Genomic DNA, 18070 nt, shown 5'->3' with positions numbered 1-18070 from the left:
AGCAACCCTCCACTCAGCGAGGAAATGCTGCCGCCGGGGGAGTGGATGTGCCACCGCTGCACCGTGCGCCGCAAGGTAAAGCCTCTCCTGACAGACGTGATCCCTGCCTTTCTGACTGTCCATTTGAAACCTGAATCCTCTGGTTCATACCTGCCTCTCCCCTCAATGTGTACATACACTGCCAGAGTTGCTCTTTGTGCTTGCAGATGTAAAGGGCTTTGTTAGGAACAGGCTCAAAGAAAACTAAGGGGTCTTGATGAGAGACCCTTGTGATATTTTTTTACCTTGCTACTAGGAGCTAAAACCGAAGTGCCTGATACATTCTTGCCAAGCTGTGCCTTTTAAACTGTTTTCCTTCCCCCCATTTCTGGAAAGGAGGGAGAGCTGAGGTGCAAAGGAAATCAGAATGGCTCCCCTGCTCGAGGAGGTGAGCTGTCTACAGGCAGACCAAGAATCATGTTAATGCAGCTTTGGCATCAGGGCTGTGATTCTGGTTAATGTGTGTCTTTTAGAAATGTGACTTCACAGAAGTCGCACATCAGCAGAGGGTGAAATCACAGTGAGTTATGATTTCCTGGGCTGTTGAACAGGATGGGGAGTAGATGATTGGGCAAGATTGTGGCTTGTCTTTTTTTTTGCCTTGATGCTCTTTCTCCAGGAAGCTGTCTTGTACAATGTAAACATCTCATTGCTGTGACCACGTAAGGCTGCATAGCAGAGGGTTTAGAAACTGCACCAAGCTCTCTAGCAACTGTTGTTCCCTTGAAGTGACACCCAAAAGAGATTGGAAGAAAACTGTGTGCTCAGCCTTTTGTTCCTGAAGCGATTGCCTTGTTATGTTTCCAGGGTACTGTTCAGCCATCTGCCAGCAGTAAAAATGAAGGTCACAAATCAAAAAACAAATAATAAAATAAAAAAAGAGAGGTAAAAGAAAAAAATCCCGAACTTTTCTGTATTAAAAATTGCCTGACAACACTTTGCTCCTTTTGCAGACTGTGTTAGTGATGGAGTAGATTGGTTCCTCCACATGGGTGATGCTGTCAGGCACTGGAGCAGTGCACAGTTGCCCATCCTGGGCCATGCAGCTTCCCCTCCTGTTGCAAAATGGATCTCATGGCGATGGCAATGTATAGTTTTCCTCTGCTGCAGCTCTCCCTGCCCACCTTGTTCAAGATTCCTGTCGTCAGGAGATAGCAGAATGTTGTTTGTATATTGTGCTTGTATTCTCAAGCTGACCCTCTCGGTCCATAATGGGTTTGGATGCGGTGCCAGGGTTAATAGACTGCATCAACAATGAACAGTCTGCTGTGGAGTTTCTCAGTGTTGGTAGCAAAGTAAACAGTTGTCTGATTTATCAGGCATTCAGGACTAGATGCTGTGAAGTGTTGTCCTGATCTGGACTCAACATGGCTATCCCATGCTAACGTTCTTCCCCATGCTTGGTTCTCTTCAGCTGTTCTGTCACCTGTGCCTTAGCTGCAATCAAACTGTTCTTGCTAGGTCAAGGCTTGAATGACTTCAGTTGTAGTGAGTGGCTCGAGCATTTTCAGATGCTGTTTGTCTTCAATCACGTATTTGTCAAGGTTGATGTGCTTTGTTTGTGGCCTCCATGATAAGCCTGCCTATTCATGTCGTGCAGAAGCGAGAACAGAAGAAAGAGCTGGGGCAGGTAAATGGATTGGTGGACAAATCTGGGAAAAGGACCACCTCCCCCACCAGTGACGCAGACCTGTTGGACAGGTCTAGCAGCAGCATCAGGGCTAATGCGCATGCCAGGATCTTGGAAAGGAGAGCAAGCCGGCCTGGCACTCCCACATCCAATGCCAGCACCGAGACCCCCAACTCAGAACAGAATGATGTCGATGAGGACATAATTGACGTGGATGATGACTCTGCCATTGCAGAAATGGACTGTGGGCAGCCCCAGCTGAAGCGACCCTTTGAGCTTCTTATTGCTGCTGCCATGGAAAGGAACCCAACGCAGTTCCAGTTGCCGAATGAACTGACCTGCACCACAGCACTTCCAGGTGAGCGGTGGCTTGTCTAGTGTTGGTGAAGATGTCTGCAGTTGTGTCCTGCTGCCATCTAGTCTCATTTCCCTCTTGGTCCCATGGTAGCTGTGGCTCCAGAAGATGCTCGCTGGTTAAAGCAGAGGGTACAGAATTACCCCTGGCTCTCCTGCATCTGTCCAACAGCAGGTGCCCTTCAGATGTGAGTTGTGGGGACACTGCTACTACACACCATCCATCAGCACTTGTGATAGATGCTTCTTGTTGTCACCTTGGTCTAGGTCATCAATCTGAAAAAAAAAAATCCAGTTGCCAAAATACTTGATTTGTGATGCAATAATATAGTAGCAAAGTAGTGACTGAGTATATAGGATGTCACTGAAATGATTACGTTAAAATATACCTGTCTTTAAAGACTGTCTCTGTCACTTAAGGCTAGGTTTAGTGGTTGATAAAGGTTCCTTAGGCAGCAATATTTGCCTTTTCCCTTTGCCTCTGCCTAAGATTATTATATGTATCTACCAGAAATCAAATCTCTGCTATGTGGATAACCCAAAGCCTTTTAAAATTTACTTTCAGGTACTAGTAAGAGGAGGAGAAAGGAAGAAACCACAGGAAAGAATGTCAAGAAAGCACAACACGAGTTAGACCACAATGGTTTGGTTCCCTTGCCAGTGAAAGTCTGCTTCACATGCAACAGGTACTTGACTCTTCCAGGGAAGCTGTTTGGTGTAGCTGCAGCCTTCACAAGAGCAAAGTTCTTGCTGAGAAAAGTTGATGACCTCCATTCTCCTTTATTACTTGCTTACCATCCTCTAAACAAATGAGGGAATAAGCATCTTCGCTAAATAACAGGTGTTTAACCATGTCACGTGTAGGTGTGTGGCTTCTGCAGCCCTGCGTGTTTTAAGATGTAGCCTGAAGACTGACAAGATTGAACCGTCTTGTCTTCAGTATTTTTCTATTAAGAAAAAATTCTAAAATGATGGTGGTTTAGTAAATGGAGATGTTTGTTTATGGTTCATGAAGGAAGTATATGAGGAGGTGACCTTTAGGAAATAGAAATCTACTGAGAGATTTATAAGCCCAAGGCAAATAGGAATATTGTGCTGAAATTGTAAATCTGAAAACCAGTACAAAATACTGATGGTTTTTATAGCTGCATAAAAAAATGCACACATCAATCCCGATTCAAAATGTCAGTGAAAATGAAACCCTTATTTCAGGAACTCAGAGTGAGTTTCTCAAAGTGGGATGGAGACTCAGATGGGCTTTTGTGGAGAACAACTGAGAACTTTGCCATAGAGCAAAGACTTATTTAAAGCCTGAGGATTCAGATGTAGTCGTTTTCTGGAGTTTGAGACTTGTTCTGAGAACATCTTCTTGAAGTGCATGTCCCAACTTCACATGTGATTCCTCTGAGGAAACTTGTAATACCCTAAATCTGAGATTCCTTTTGATCTCTGAATTTTGCTGTTTTGCTCTAAATGAATGCTTTTGCCTTGAGTTGGTCTTGCAGAAGGTCCCCGTAGATCAAGTTACAAATCAGAATCCTAATTTTTGGTGCAAGCAGCAGTGTAGGGTAATCGGTGGGGAGAGATAAGCTGAAGTGGTTAGCCAAGCTTGCCTGAATGTCCTGTTTATACTCTATATTCTATATAGAGAATATGATTTGTCTCTCTCTTTGCAGGAGTTGCAGAGTGGCACCTCTAATCCAGTGTGATTATTGCCCACTCCTGTTCCACATGGATTGTCTGGAGCCACCGCTTACTGCCATGCCTCTGGGTAGATGGATGTGCCCAAATCACATAGAACACGTGGTGGTAAGCAGGACTATGATTGCAGTATGGTAACCGGATGCTGGAGTGGAACCTGGCAGGTCCATTAAAGGACAAAGTACAACAAATGTAAAACAGCTTCTGAGCTCTTATTGCTCCCTGTAACGCTTGTAAAGCTCCTGCTGCAAGCAACGCGCTCTCCAAAGGAATATGATGCTGCTCTCTGCAATAAGATATAAAGATGGGGGAACTCCTTCCTGTAACTGAAGCTCACAGCTCAGATTGTGGCTCACTGACAGCTTGTTTAGTTTTTGACTGGACTCCTTAAGATCTAGATGAGCTTCCAGAACTGGGATACAAAGCAGCACAGTGCTACAAATAGGGGAAGTAATTCTTTGCATGCTTAACCCAAAAAACTTTCATTCCAAGAGGGCGTTTTCATTTGTGGAAAAGCAGTGTACTTGAGACTTAAATACTCAGGAAACAGGGGGCTGAAACAAAGGGCTTGTGCCCAGACAAACTGCTTCTTGAGAGCATTGATGCTGCTTAGCCGGCCTCTAAATGCTTTTGTATTCATCTCCAGCAATGTGCCCTTTAACAGAAATGGTTAGTGCTGCAGGAAACAAATAGTCTAAAGCTGAGCTGATGCTGTACTGCCAGTGCTACGAGGCGTTATGAAAGTCTTAGGGTACATTAGAGTGACCTGCAGATCCCTAACTCCTGTGGCATTATCTGATCACCCAGCTGAACCAGAAGAACTTGACCCTGAGTAATCGGTGCCGAGTATTTGACCGGTTCCAGGACACCATATCTCAGCACGTTGTCAAAGTGGATTTCTTAAACCGAATCCATAAGAAACATCCTCCGAATCGCAGAGTTCTTCAGTCAGTGAAGAGAAAAGGTTTGAAGGTACGTGTAAACTAGTAGTTCTTGGTGAAAATCCCTGTGTATATATTCTGGTTTGGAAGGGAAACCAGCACACCCCTTAGGGATAACCCCTTGGGGAAGGAGGAAGAGGGTGGGGTCCGAATGAATGTGTTTTTGAGAGGTCTGGGAGTCAGCAGTTACTTTTCACTACCTGTAGGATTTAAGAAGCTCTTTTTCCTTCAACAGTAAGGCTCAACTACTACAATCTAGCACAAGCATAGAAGGTACAACACTAAACCTCCCAAAGGTGGCCCTACAGTGAGATTTGGACTTCTATGTTTGCTGCCAGGGTGCCTGAAAACTGTCATACAGGCTTTCCTTCTTACTTGGCTTTTTTTGCATGACTTCTCTAATGCTGCAGTCACCATGTTGTACTGCAGTCATGCCTGACCTAAGGGAATAAAACCTATTAATTTCAGCATGGCTACATCAATTTAAAGTACTCAGTCCTTGATACTTCTAATGTACTGTCTGCAGGGCTCCTTTGGGTGAGAAAGCAGCAAACACGAAGCGTAGTGCTGATGAGGCACTTTGTTTAAGTAGTCATTCTTGAGTAATTGTTCTCATGTGTGATCTTCTTTCTCTGCAATGTAGGTTCCTGATGCTATAAAGTCCCAGTACCGGCTTCCACCCCCGTTACTTGCGCCTGCAGCAATTCGAGATGGAGAGCTGATCTGTAACGGGATCCCCGAGGAACCCTTGCAGAAGCACCTTTTGAACACTGAGCACTTAGCCAGCCAGACAGAACAACAGGAGGTAAATGAAGTCAAATGCTGGGACTCTGTGTTTGTAGCTGCTTTGGTACAAAGATCCTCTTCCATTTCAGTCATGATGGCGCAGTTGTCTAGGAAACCAGTCTCAAACTCATGTCTGAAGGTGATAGCTTGTCTTCTCTCTGACACCCTTGCCCATTAAAACTTCACTTTGGCTTTCCAGGTGAGATGTAAAACTCCTCATTTGACACTTCAGGGAAGTGGTGAAATAGTCTTCTGGCCTTAAGAGTAGAGTTGAGGGTTTTCCGTCTAGATGTCATCTTTATTTCCTGGTTGAGGGGAAATACTTTCCACTTTGATTATGTAAGGCTGCTCTCTGACACGTTTATTTATATGTTAATGTCACATTTCTGGGCCGCTTTTTATTGTGGATAGAATTGGACATGTAAATCAAGATCAAATGAGTGTTTAAATCTTGTATGAAACTTCTGGCCAGATTCCAGTGTGAAGGCATGTTGCATTGCAATCAGTGATGAAGTCCTTCTGTTAGCTCAGATAGGATTCTTCTGTGTGGCAGGTGCACATCTACCATGGAGCTTAAAACTTTGAATAAATGTTTTGCTCTCCCTCCACCTTGTGTATAAAAGCAAAGGTGCTCTCCACCCCAACTTTGGCAGGTCACTCCCTATACCTGAGGTAGAGCAGCGTTTCTTTCCAGCATGCTGCAGAATAAGTTGGAGGATTGTGTTTGGATAGAAGCCCAAATTAGTGAAAGATATGTTTGTAACTAGCTGAAAAGTTGCAGCACTTAACAAGTGAAGAGGAGGAGGAGTTTGGGAGCGAGGAAGTAGGTCTAAGCCCCTCTCTATCCTGTCCCCAGCATGGAGATAAACAGTACGTAATTTTGGTTGCACTTTTGTACCTCTGGATAAAACCTTCTCCTGATCGTAGATGAGCACCAGAGCAGTTCCAGGCTGCATCTGAGCAGTCAGCAGCACAGTGAGGCAGCTGAATTTCCTTGAGCTGGGTGAACGATGGAGTAACTGTTGAGGTTTGGAGCACTGCTGCCTCCTGAGCTAACCTGCACGTTTTTCTTCCTTCCAGTGGCTCTGTAGTGTTGTTGCGCTCCAGTGCAGCATATTGAAACATTTATCTGCTAAGCAGATGACTTCGCTTTGGGACTCTGAACAAACAGAGAAGGCTGATATTAAGCCTGTTATTGTGGCAGACGGTTCACTCACCAACCCTTACCAGGCAGCTGACAAGGCACCCACACCTTCCCTCTATTCCATGTCATCCTGCACCTCAGGGATTACCACCCAGAATTCCTTGAGCTCCTCGCAATCCCAGCAGACTTTGTCACAGGAAGATGTCAACTGCAGCTCTTGTATAGATAAATCCAAGAAGGTGTCTTCTTGTGGGACTTCGAATGGGCCGACAGCCTCCGACGTTAAAGTGAACGGGCCTAATTTCTATGGTGTTTCGTCTGAATCTTCAGCACAGTTGACTGACTCCCAGAGGCTAATGGGATCTGGGAACACAATACCTGTTTTGTCTCACCGGCAAACGTGGCCTCGGCCCCTCACGCCCCCGGCGAGTTGCGGACTTCTGAATCACACCATTGGAACTATTGTCAAAACAGAGAACGTAGCAGGACCCGTTTCTTGTGCACAAAGGGGTTCTGCGCCGGTCACGAGTTTGCCTACGTCCATATCGAGCTCCTGTGCCAGCCTGGAGACCACCAGCACTTTGCAAAGGAAGAATGTGCAGACGCAGATCGGGCCGCCGCTGTCGGCAGAGCTGCGGGCCGGGGGCTCCCCGCTCACCGCCACCCGGGCTCTCACCCCTCCCCAGGCTGCAGGAGATGGGATCTCGGCAGTTGGGTCCACAAACAGATTCTGTTCACCAGCACCACCTTCAGGTACGTGCTGAACTGCTGACCTCGGCCCCGGGGTGAGAAATGTTCGGACTAAGCCTCATTCAGAGCCTCAAGGCTGTAGCAGTGTGTTCTTGTTTAACTGGGAACTGGGCTTTCTCTGGAGAGCCAGGAGAAGTTTATCAGGTCTCCTCTGTCTTAGGTCCCTTTATGGGAGCCACAGGATGTATTTTTGCTGGCAGCATATACCTGAGAGGGGAGCTCTGTCCTGAGAAGCAGGATAGTAGGTCAGTTTAATTCTGGAAAGCAGTAACTTTAAATCATTTGGCTGCTGCCTCGCTATTTCAACAACAGCTGCTTTAAAACCCCAGTGCTGCTGTAAAACTACTGATTTGTTTCAAATGGCCACTCGGATTGCAAGGTAGTCAGTCCCTCTCACAAGAGCAGCTCTCTGGGATCTAATCCAGAGTTCAGGCAGTGGTTGTGTCCCCTAGTACAGGTGTAGTTGGAGTCTTCAGCTGCACAGCCTTGTTGTTGGAAAAATGTGAGCTTGGGACCTGTTGGTGTGATACAGGGTAGTTATGGACTTGGATATGCCAGAGATCCTGAGTTGTACCCAAAACCATAAATAATAGCAAGGTATACAGTAAAGTGTATATACCCATTTTTCAGTGTAAAAACATGAAGTCAAAGATGTTGATAGATGTTGAAGTCAGAGTAACTGCCCATAGCTCAGATTTTGCTAGAAGCAGCTTTCACTTTCAGCATTCTCTTCTTCTGCCCTTTCCCCACACCAGCTTAATACTCAAACTAGCAAACCTTTTGTGCAGGTTGGGTGGAAAAAGTCGCTGAAAAACATGCAACAGAGCTGTCTGCCACTTCTCATGCAGTTCCAAGCTGCTCAGTGTCAGGCTTGTGTGGAGTGGCTCAGGTCTGGTGATTGCAAAGCAACAGAGGCACCATGTTTTTATAATTCTGTCTAAAATTCCTCAGTGAGTAATTTCTGAGCTTTGCCTCATGTTTGCAAGCAGTCCCCAGGGTACTTGGCCTCCTCACTTATTGCTGAATAAACTTGGTTACTCTGAGGCTGCTGCTTTGACCATGCCCTGCTTAGAAATGCAAGGCTGGGAGAAGTTCTGGTAGAGGAAATTAGACCATATTATAGAACACTTTTTCTCCGTGGTTTGAAGAGCTCTGCAAACCCTACATAATTCTGCAGTTACTTAAGATGTTAAATAATTGCCTTTGGTGCAAAGCTTGTGTTCTACAAAATGCAGGTTAAATCATTACTTGGTGCAGTGTCTCTTGGGAAAGGTGTAGATATGTAGGTTTTCCATCTAACGTGATGCATATACATATTTATAACAAAAATTATGGTGTGCAAATTTTGTTGCCAAATACAAATCACTCGTGACGGTTTTTTTTTGCCACAAATTTCAGGCTTATAGTAGTTATAAGCAAACCAAGTCAAGAAGATCCAGTATCAGCAACATTTGAAAGGGATTTTTATTTCCTGGTGTTTGCCATTGTTTCTTTCAGCTGCGTGGTCACTGCCAAAGCAGAAGGATTTTATTTTGTAAATAATAAAATCTGCTTATGACTGTCACATTCCTTCTGGACAATGATGTGCACCCTAGACTTTAGTGTAGAAATACAAATAGGGCAGTTGTACTTTTTTTGCGTGTTCACACCTTGTCAAGCTACTTGGCAAATGTCTCTTAGGTTTAATAAGTTCTTCAGGCTCCTGGGGAATTGGTGCTCATCTTTCCAGTGTCTGTAGGACATCACAGTGAGTAGGAGCTTAAATGTACGGGTCTAGAATTCCTCTAGCAATTGGAGGTGGGGCAGAAACTGAAGTTGGCTCTGTGGTGGAGGCACACACAAGCCCTCCTGTGAGCAGAAGAAGAAAGCTCCTGACTGCTAGTTCAGGCCTTTTTCAAAGCATAACTACGAGCAAAATGAGTCATTCCGAGCAGCTTGGCAGCCAAGGGCAGCCCGAGGGCTGGGTGCATGTCTGGCGAACGTCACAGTGACATATCTTCTCTACACCATCTCTCCCTGTAGATGGTAAGGTCAGTCCCAGCACCTTATCCATAGGAAGCGCTTTACCCTCATCACTCACTTCAAACTCCGCAGCTATGTTGGACTTCACCAGTTCCCTGAAAGCGTTTATGGATGGCGGTGAGTATTTAATTCATTATCAGCCTCTATTAGCCCTGTGTGTTTGCTTCCCTAAAGGATTCCATCCCTGCTTGAGGAGAAGTCCCAGAGATAAAGGGTTGCGGTCAGGTGAAGGAGGGGCTGGGTGTACATTACCTTAAATATGTCACATGCTTCCCTGCTCATAGTGTTGCCAAGGCAGCAAGGCCAATGAAGTGTTTCTGCCTGAAGCTTTTCTGGGGAAGGATAACAACTGGGCTGCTTTCCAGGTGGAATTCACATGCAGAAACCTGCAGCCCTGCCATGTCGTGGTGCTCGCTGCAATCCAGAGCTGTTCCCAGCGGGTGTCAAGTCCAGCGGCAATAGATCTTGTAGTGGAGCAGTCACCTGAGTGGTGATGCTCTAATGGGTCTGTTAATTTCTGATTTATTTCTGCTTCTGTCAGTCTCCTAGACTGGCTTGGGTTTTATTTCCTTTTGTTGCACTTGGCAAGAGACGCCAAATGTTAGCAAAGTGCCTTCAGGAGGAGATTGCTGAGCAGCAAACGTCAGTAGAACAGCGAGGCTGTTGCCAGAGATGACTTCTACATCTTGAAGAACAGCCTTTCTGGCATTGCCAGTGTAACCCTCTTTTCTTGGGTGAACCCCACTGCCCAGACTTCCCTCTCTGCTATTGGGAAAAGCTGTTACAGCTCTTCCTCCTCTCCTTGCCATTTTAACTGTCGCTGATGTGGCGAATGCTCTTGGAAGAAGGGGTTACCCAGCCTCCTTGCTGCAGGAAAACAGACCTCTGTAGGGCTTTACAAATATAAATACTTCAGAGCTATCAGAAGATCTGCTTTAAAACTCATTAATAATATTGTCTGAATTCCCCTGTTTGGTTTAACTGACCCTGCTATGAGTGGGTGACTCGAGCATGAGCCTGTAGCAGCTTCAAAGGTGGTTACAGCTCTGCTGGAGTGTGGGGCTGGACTTTCTAACCAGATAACAGGGCTTCACAGGAAGGACCCAACATGCTGCCCAAAGGGGTACAATGGCCACCTCTACAGACCTGTTGATTCTGAGCCAAAACAGCAGATTTTCAACTTTTATCAGTCCTTGTTCCCCCAAACTTCTGCTTGCTGCCTCACTTGTAGCTCTCCAGCCATGGCTGGCACTCTGCTCACAGGAGATATATGAAGAAATAGCTCACCTATGTGTAAGAGTCTTGATATTGCAGAATTGGTCAAGTCTTTGCTGTTGAAGCAAATGGCAAGTTTAAAAGTTAAATCCACTGCAGCTCAGATTGCACCCTTTCCATGAATAACTTACTAATTGCTTTTTGTTTATTAACAGAGATTGAGATAAATATGCTGGATGAGCAGCTGATCAAGTTTCTGGCCTTGCAGAGAATACATCAGCTCTTTCCTCCCAAAGCTCAGTCTCTAGCGAGCAGTGTCAATTCCCATCAGCAATCTCCTGTGGGAAACCACATTGAAGGTAAGAGCAGCCCTAGAATAGTTGGGTTATGTTGAGCCATAGCTTTTTGACACTCCCTTGCCTATTCTTTGAAGGAGATCTCCCTCTTCTTCTGGTATCTGTCTGATGCTGCCTTTCACTTTTTTTTCCTCTCATACCCCTGACTCTGGATATCCAGTGGCCAGAAACTCCTTCAGGTTCCTCTCCTTAATTGTTTACAAGTTTCAGCAATGGGAATACTTTCAGATTTTCTGTTTCAGTAGCTTCAGATTTTCTGCTGGAAATCTTTAGTGAAGTTGTGTTTTATTCATCTTGGAATTAGTAAGAAATGAGAAAGTTCGGCCGAGGAGCTTGGCTGGGTTTTTTTGTCCTCACCTTTGAGATGGGCAAGAGAAATCTGTGAATTCCTGCTCTGTCTTTCTGGAGAAGTGAGACAAGCACAAGAACAGTAGGAAGAGGGGGAAAAAATATATATGTGATGTTGTCATTGCCTATTCAGAATAATGTCACTGTCAAGCTGAAACCACTAAATATGACTAATGCAAATAATGGAAAACAACTTGTGTGTCTGTTGGAAATCTCCAGATTCCTGAGTTCAGCTTTGGCTTTGTTTATGATCACTGTTATCACCTAAAGCTGCAGGGCAAACATGACTTCGTGTTCCTCTGCATGCAGCCAGTCAGTTTAATCTGCTTTCAAGCACTAACTGGACAGCCTTGCTGTGGAAGCAATTCTCTGCTCCCCCTCTGCTATGCCTGGGGGTAAATATCCCAGATAAGATCTTTGGAAGTCAGTCAGTAATCTTTTTCTGAAGCTCTGTGCTTGCCTGCTATAGCATCACAACATTCCCTAAATGCTTGTCAATCTTCTTGTGATCTGCTGTAGGACACAGCAGCAGGCTGTGGTATGAGCTGCCTTCCTGGTCTGGAATTCTTCAGCAGTCTGCCTTTCTCGAGGCAGATTGGTGCTGTCTTAACCCATCACCCTTTTTGGGCAGGAATGATGCATCCAGCTGACTGTTCAGCATTGCTGATGAAATGTTAGACCCAAAGCCTTTAGTGAGCCCTGCAGAGCCAGACAGCTGAAAGGACTCAGGGCAGCTGGGCAGAGGTGGAACCTGCACGTCCAGCGATGCCACTCGGTGTGGCCAGTGTTCTCGACGTAGGTGCCTCTGCAAACAGTCTTTCATAATCCTCATCTTCTGTTCTTGGCTTTCACACACTTGGTGTAACGCTGCCCTGCAGATGTGGTGTCAGGAGAGGCCTAAACTCGGTGTATAAGGGCTTTACCTCCGAAAGACAGAGCTGAAATCCTGGCTAGGCCTGTGTGGCCCACTGGAGTTCAATATCTGTTCCACAGAAGATTTTCTGTCCAGTTAACACGGGCATGAGAGTGTGTGATTTGAACGTGGAGCTGCTCTGGGGGGCTCAACCCTGGGCCAGCTGTTGTCCAGTGAGCCATAGGGACCAACCTGAGGGTGAAGGAGTCCACTCAGTAAGTCATCCTGTCCTGGGAACTGGGTTGGTCCCTGGCCAAGCCCAGTTCAACCAGTGTGTTTTTCCTGCAGCTTCACTAGAAGTGAAATCACAGCTGTTAAGTTGGTGACGTTCACCAGCACCAATTTTTTTTAAGTGGCACTTTGACAGGAAAGACTGAGCTCTTTGATTACCCAGAGTAGAAGAGATTAAGCAAGAAGCCAGTGGTAGGAGGCTTGTGTGTTCCTCAGCGTGCCTCCATTGTATTATTGCTCTCCCATTTGCATGGCTTCTGTGGGTTATTGGAGAGAGCAGTTTTCTCTGACTGGCAAAAAGATGTTTAGTGGACAAACATTCCTAGAGGGTTGGGAATTGGTGTTTAGGCCAAAGCTGACTTCGTCCTCTTTAGGATCTGTGCTTTCTGGGCTGGGGAAGCTGAGGTCAAGCAGCTTTCCCAGCTGATAACATTGTTCAAGTAATTTCTTTTTATCTTGCAGCGCAAAGAAAGGAAGTGCAAGCCCGGGCGGTGTTCTATCCTCTGATGGGCTTGGGGGGTGCAGTCAACATGTGCTATCGAACCCTCTACATTGGGACAGGTGAGTGGCTTTTTCCTGCACTGACCTTTCAGAATCAGGGTGGTTCTCCCTGGCCCTCCCTAAGGTGTTTGCCAAGTGGCTGTCAAAGGAAACAGACACATTGTGGCCTCTTGTCCGGGGATTCTGCACTGCCAAGAAACCTGGAAATCCCCCGTCTGCTTGAACCTGAGGTGGCACCTTTGTAACCTGGTGTCAAAACTAGAACAGCTGTCCTGGAGATTCAGTGCCTGACTGATGGAGAGAAGAGTTATGGTTTGCTTGCAGGTTTCGTTTCTTGCTGCTTAGATTCTTCTGGTGCTCTGGGTAGACCCAGTAGCAGTGAAATGCTCTTGAACCTTCATGGAGCTGCTCTCTCCCTTCCCCCACTGAAACTTTGTTTGGTGGCTTATTGCAGCATTATTCATGCGGTCCTGGGAGCAGGACAAAGGCAGTTGCTCCCCTGTTGTTTTGCTAATTGAAGTTTAATTCTGTCTGTTGTTCTCTGCTGCCTGACAGTTTTTTTTTTTCCCAAAGCAACTGAGCCTGTTTTGTCCTCTCCCATGACAGGAGCTGATATGGATGTGTGCCTTACAAGCTATGGTCACTGTAACTATGTGTCTGGCAAACATGCCTGCATATTCTATGATGAGGTGAGTGCCTGCCTGAGGTTTTTTTATTATTATTTTTATTATTTGGTGTGCATGGCAGTGGGAGCTGGAGATGCAGGCAGCAGGTTGTCTTTGTGTGGTGCTCCTTTGTGGACTGCGAAGTAAGAGCCAGGGCTCAGTGTGTTTCACTCCAGTGAAGGCTGTGTCAGCCTTTTTGTCAAACCTTTTTCTGAAGCACAGAGCTCTGCCAGCACGATTTCTCTGAGCTTACTGCCCATGGGCAAAGACTGACCACAAGTCAGCACTGTCACTGCTGGTGCCTAGGGAAAGAAAAAGTCATAGGAATGGTCTGATACTTTTTGATCCAGATGCGTTGTTAATAAAAGCTCAACTTTACATGTCAACATCGAACCTCAGCTGCAACAAATCAGGGAATTGCTCTGAGTCCTCTGTTTTCAGGTGTGATGAGGGAGCAAAGCATTCATACCATCTGTAGTACTCTGTATAAATTATTTATTTAGCTAAAATTTTGGTGAAGCTCACAGCATAAACAGAAATCTACAATTTCTCCCTAACTACAGCCCAGAGATCAGTTTGTTCTTGAAGTAAACAGACCAGCAGGCCTGCCAATAGCAGCGCTGCTGGAGTTGTCTCCTAGCATGGAAACAGTCTTTGAAGCAAGATCAAGTCTTTTATATCACCATTTGTCAACCAGCTCCTGACCAGGATCCAGGATTAACCCACAGCCAGCTTTAGCCATTGCTCCAGTGCACTGCAAGCTACAGAACGCACTTGGTAATGGGATCCAGACCATAAATCTGTGTAGAAGCACCTACAATGGTCAGTCCTGTATCGGGCTCCAGGCACTGAGCTTCCACACTCCAGCAGGTTTTCTGTGGCTGTGGTATCTCTGGAAAGGGAGAATTCCCCTTCCTTGAGCTCCTGTCTGCTGGTTCTCCTTCTGCAGTCTAGCAGCTTACTTCAAAACTTACTCCCCTGTGCATGGGGAGTTTTTGTAACTTGATTAAAGCCCTGTGGTCCCTGGGGGACGAGGTCTTCAGCTCTCAGATGATTCCTGTGAGCTAACCTGATATCTCCTCCTCTCTGTCAACATCCTCTGCAAAGCTCAGCTGAGCGTGACGCTGCTTGTGTAACGCTGCGTGTCATGGTAATGTCTCCTGGCACTTCAGCGTCTGCACAAGGCCTGTAAACCCCAGACTGCCTCTATCCTGTGGCTGCTGCAGCACGTGGCATCCCCTTTGCCAGCTTGTGCCTGCTTTCCAAAGCACGTCTCTTCCTGCCAGGCACAGGTATTGGGCCAAGTTTGCATCAGGTGTGCCCGTGAAGTGGTGTGCTTGCTTTGTGAGCATCAGCTTGAATAGCCTGTTTCCAAAAGATGCATTGGTCCAAGTGCACTAGGGAAAACCCACTTCCCTTTGGCCCTCCTTCCCTGCCAGGAAGCAGATGAAAAGCTGGTTGTTGTGTGAGCATGAGGCATGCATGGGGGTCAGGTTCCTGGTCTCTGAAGCTAGAGGATATTTAACAGCTCTCATTTAACCATCAACAGTGGTAGAGAGGGGTTGTGATTCAGTGCTCAAAAGGGGTGCATGGGCAGAAGCCCTTCTGACTGATAGAGGGCAAGTTTAGACTGGATATTAGGAAGAAATTCTTCCCAGTGATGGTGGTGAGGCTCTGGCACAGGTTGCCCAGAGAAGCTGTAGCTGCCCCATCCCTGGATGTGTCCAAGGCCAGGTTGGACAGGGCTTGGAGCAACCTGGTCTGGTGAAAGGTGACCCTGCCCATGGCAGGGGGCTGAAAGAAGATGAGCTTTAAGGTCCATTCCAACCCAAACCACTCTATGACTCAATGCCTTGATTCCCTCCTCTTCCCTTTTTTTTTCAGAATACGAAGCATTACGAGCTGTTGAACTACAGTGAGCATGGGACAACTGTGGACAATGTTCTGTATTCGTGTGACTTCTCGGAGAAGATGACACCCACTCCTCCCAGCAGTATTGTTGCCAAAGTGCAGAGTGTGATAAGTGAGTGTTGAGGCAGAGCCAGCCCCATGTACCACCACAGGGAGTTTTTGGAGGGGGATGGGAGCGTGTGGAAATCAATTCTTTGTTGGTGCCCATTGTTCCGCAGTGGCTGGTGCACCCTTTGCAAAAAGGGGAGCCTCACCACAGGTCATGTGGGGTTACACAAGACCTTCCTCTGCAGCCTGGGGAGCTCTCTGCTCTGCTGTTAACACCACTCCAGCCTCCGGTGCTGGAGTTACCAAGCTCCAAGTCCAACCCTGAGGCCTTTCCCCATGCATGTCCTCCCTTCCCAGGCTGTGAGAAGATCTGGGCTGTCCTGCAGGCATTCTGTCCCCACGTGGCTCACTCCTCTTCTCCACCTGATCAGCTTCCTCTTTTTGGGCTGCCAAAATAGATATGTAAATGCCTCTAACTCTCTGGGACTTTGAGGAGATTCCTGTTTCCCTTAGATCAGCTGCTCACTGCAAACTGAAATACCTCATGGCTGAAGGATTTTACCCCTGAGGCACCTCAGCAGCAACCCCTGTTGATGAAAACAAGCTGTCGCTGACCTGCCGAAATCTTACCATTTTTTTCATTCTTTTGCAGAACGACATAAAAGCAGAAAACAAGAAGAGGAGCCGCATGAAGAAGCTGCTGTGATGAATTCACAGGCACAAGGGCAGCATCGGAAACCTTGTAACTGCAAAGCCAGCAGCTCCAGTCTGATCGGGGGCAGCGGGGCTGGCTGGGAGGGTACGGCCCTGCTCCACCACGGCAGTTACATCAAGCTGGGCTGCCTGCAGTTCGTTTTCAGCATCACTGAATTTGCGACCAAACAGCCCAAGGGGGATACTGCCTTAGTACAAGACATGGACTTGGAGGAGAAGCTTTCTCTGAAACCCCACCAGGTGCCCGTGCTGCGGTCCAACTCAGTTCCCTAGGAATTTTTAGGAAGAGAGCTTTTGGATTAAGGAAAACGCCCTCAGACTCTTGCAATGCAAAAATGTACAAACCGAGGTGGGATTTTTCTGTGTCGGCCCAGAGACTGTTCACACGCCGTTTGCATGATATGAAGAACGTTTAACTTTTTTTAATTTTTCTTTTTTGCTCAAGTTTTAGGGGCATTTGCACATATATTTGTACTATACATTTCATTTTAAAAGGAAAACTGCAGTGAGAGCAGGACGCGTCAGAGCGAGGGGCGACCGCTGTCTGACTCGAGGACTCTCTCTGACAGACAGTTCCCATGCAGTTGTAAAATAATCAGAAACTTGTTCTATTTTGTGCCAGTGACAATAGTTTTATATTAAAAGAGAAATACAGTTTTCATACAGCAAATCTATACAATATCATTGTTTTATTTAATGTAAAGAAGCGCTCTTCTTCCCACAGTTATTTTTTCCCATCCCTCCCTGCTATGGTTGCACTACAAGTAGCTACTGTGTATTATGGGCAGTGAGAAATGAGTTCTTTTCCTGGTGTCCATCCTATTTTTTATTTCAAATAAGGAAAAGTGTTGGATTCTGTGTAAATACATCAGTGATGGCATTTTTCAATGTTTTAAAGCTGTGTACAGTGCTACATGTGGTATGACGTTCCTCAAATTGTCTATTGTAGCAGATCGTTTGTCGTAACCTGTCTGTCTCTTTTGTTTCTCTGCCACCTCCCCGCAGCAGAACAGCTAGTTCCACTGTACATAGTAATTGTAACGTTTTAGACTTTACAGAAACTTTCCTGTATTCTGTATATAAAAAAAAAATACTTCACATTCTGTTTTCTCGACTGTCTGTCTTCACTCGTGTCACCACAACCTGGAGCTTCCCCCCGAGTGTCTGACCACAGAGGAGAGGAGCCTGAGGTGGGGGACAAGGCTGGGATGGGATGGAAGGAGCCTGATGTCCTGTAAGGGGGATGTGGTGGGATGCTGGTGGTGTGGGAGGGAAGAGGGTGAGGACTGGAAGGTGATAAAATCACAAAAACGGTTTGAGGTGGAAGGGATTTTGAAGATCATCTAGTCCAACCCCCTGCAGTAAGTAGGGAAGTCTTCAACTCAGTCAGGTCCAACCTCACCTCAAATGTTTCCAGGGATGTGTTTTACATCCAGTTCTGGGCTTCTCAGGACAGGAGAGAGATGGAGTGCCTGGAAGCAACCTGGAAGATGAGGGGACTGAAGCACCTCATTTAGAAGGGAAAGCTGAAGGATTGGGCCTAATTAGCCTGGAGAAGAGCAGAGTGAGGGGATCTTACCCATGTATTTGAGAAGCTGAAAGGGGGTGTGTCAGAGGATGGAGCCAGGCTCTGCTCAGGGGTACTGAGCAATAGAGCGAGAGGCAGTGGGCAGAAATGGGAACAAGGGAAGTCTCACCTCAACGTGAAAAGGAACTTCTTTACTGTGCAGGTAACTAGGCCCTACAATAGGCTCCAGGGGGAGTGGTGGACTCCCTTTCCCTGGAGATATTCACAAACTGT

The 18070-nt window shown here is 46.4% G+C and overlaps 1 protein-coding gene across 1 annotated transcript in view; it reads left to right on the top strand.

The window, feature by feature from the left end:
• Positions 1-17378, top strand: part of PHF12 (PHD finger protein 12) — a 32342-nt gene extending 14964 nt beyond the window's left edge. The window contains exons 3-15 of the mRNA XM_027726757.2: positions 3-75; positions 1640-2027; positions 2589-2709; positions 3700-3832; positions 4532-4696; positions 5309-5470; positions 6532-7348; positions 9368-9484; positions 10798-10941; positions 12893-12991; positions 13538-13620; positions 15481-15619; positions 16208-17378. Of these exons, the coding sequence (XP_027582558.1) occupies positions 3-75; positions 1640-2027; positions 2589-2709; positions 3700-3832; positions 4532-4696; positions 5309-5470; positions 6532-7348; positions 9368-9484; positions 10798-10941; positions 12893-12991; positions 13538-13620; positions 15481-15619; positions 16208-16542 (2776 nt within the window). The 3' untranslated portion in view covers positions 16543-17378. The remainder of the gene's footprint in view (positions 1-2; positions 76-1639; positions 2028-2588; positions 2710-3699; positions 3833-4531; positions 4697-5308; positions 5471-6531; positions 7349-9367; positions 9485-10797; positions 10942-12892; positions 12992-13537; positions 13621-15480; positions 15620-16207) is intronic.
• The last annotated feature ends 692 nt before the right edge of the window (positions 17379-18070 follow it).

Source organism: Pipra filicauda, unplaced genomic scaffold (genome assembly GCF_003945595.2).
Source record: "Pipra filicauda isolate LSUMZ 115617 unplaced genomic scaffold, ASM394559v2 scaffold71_size5581439_pilon, whole genome shotgun sequence".
Taxonomy (NCBI): Eukaryota; Metazoa; Chordata; class Aves; order Passeriformes; family Pipridae; genus Pipra; species Pipra filicauda.
Note: the sequence above shows the minus strand (reverse complement) of the source record. Positions and strands in the feature narration are given on the sequence as shown.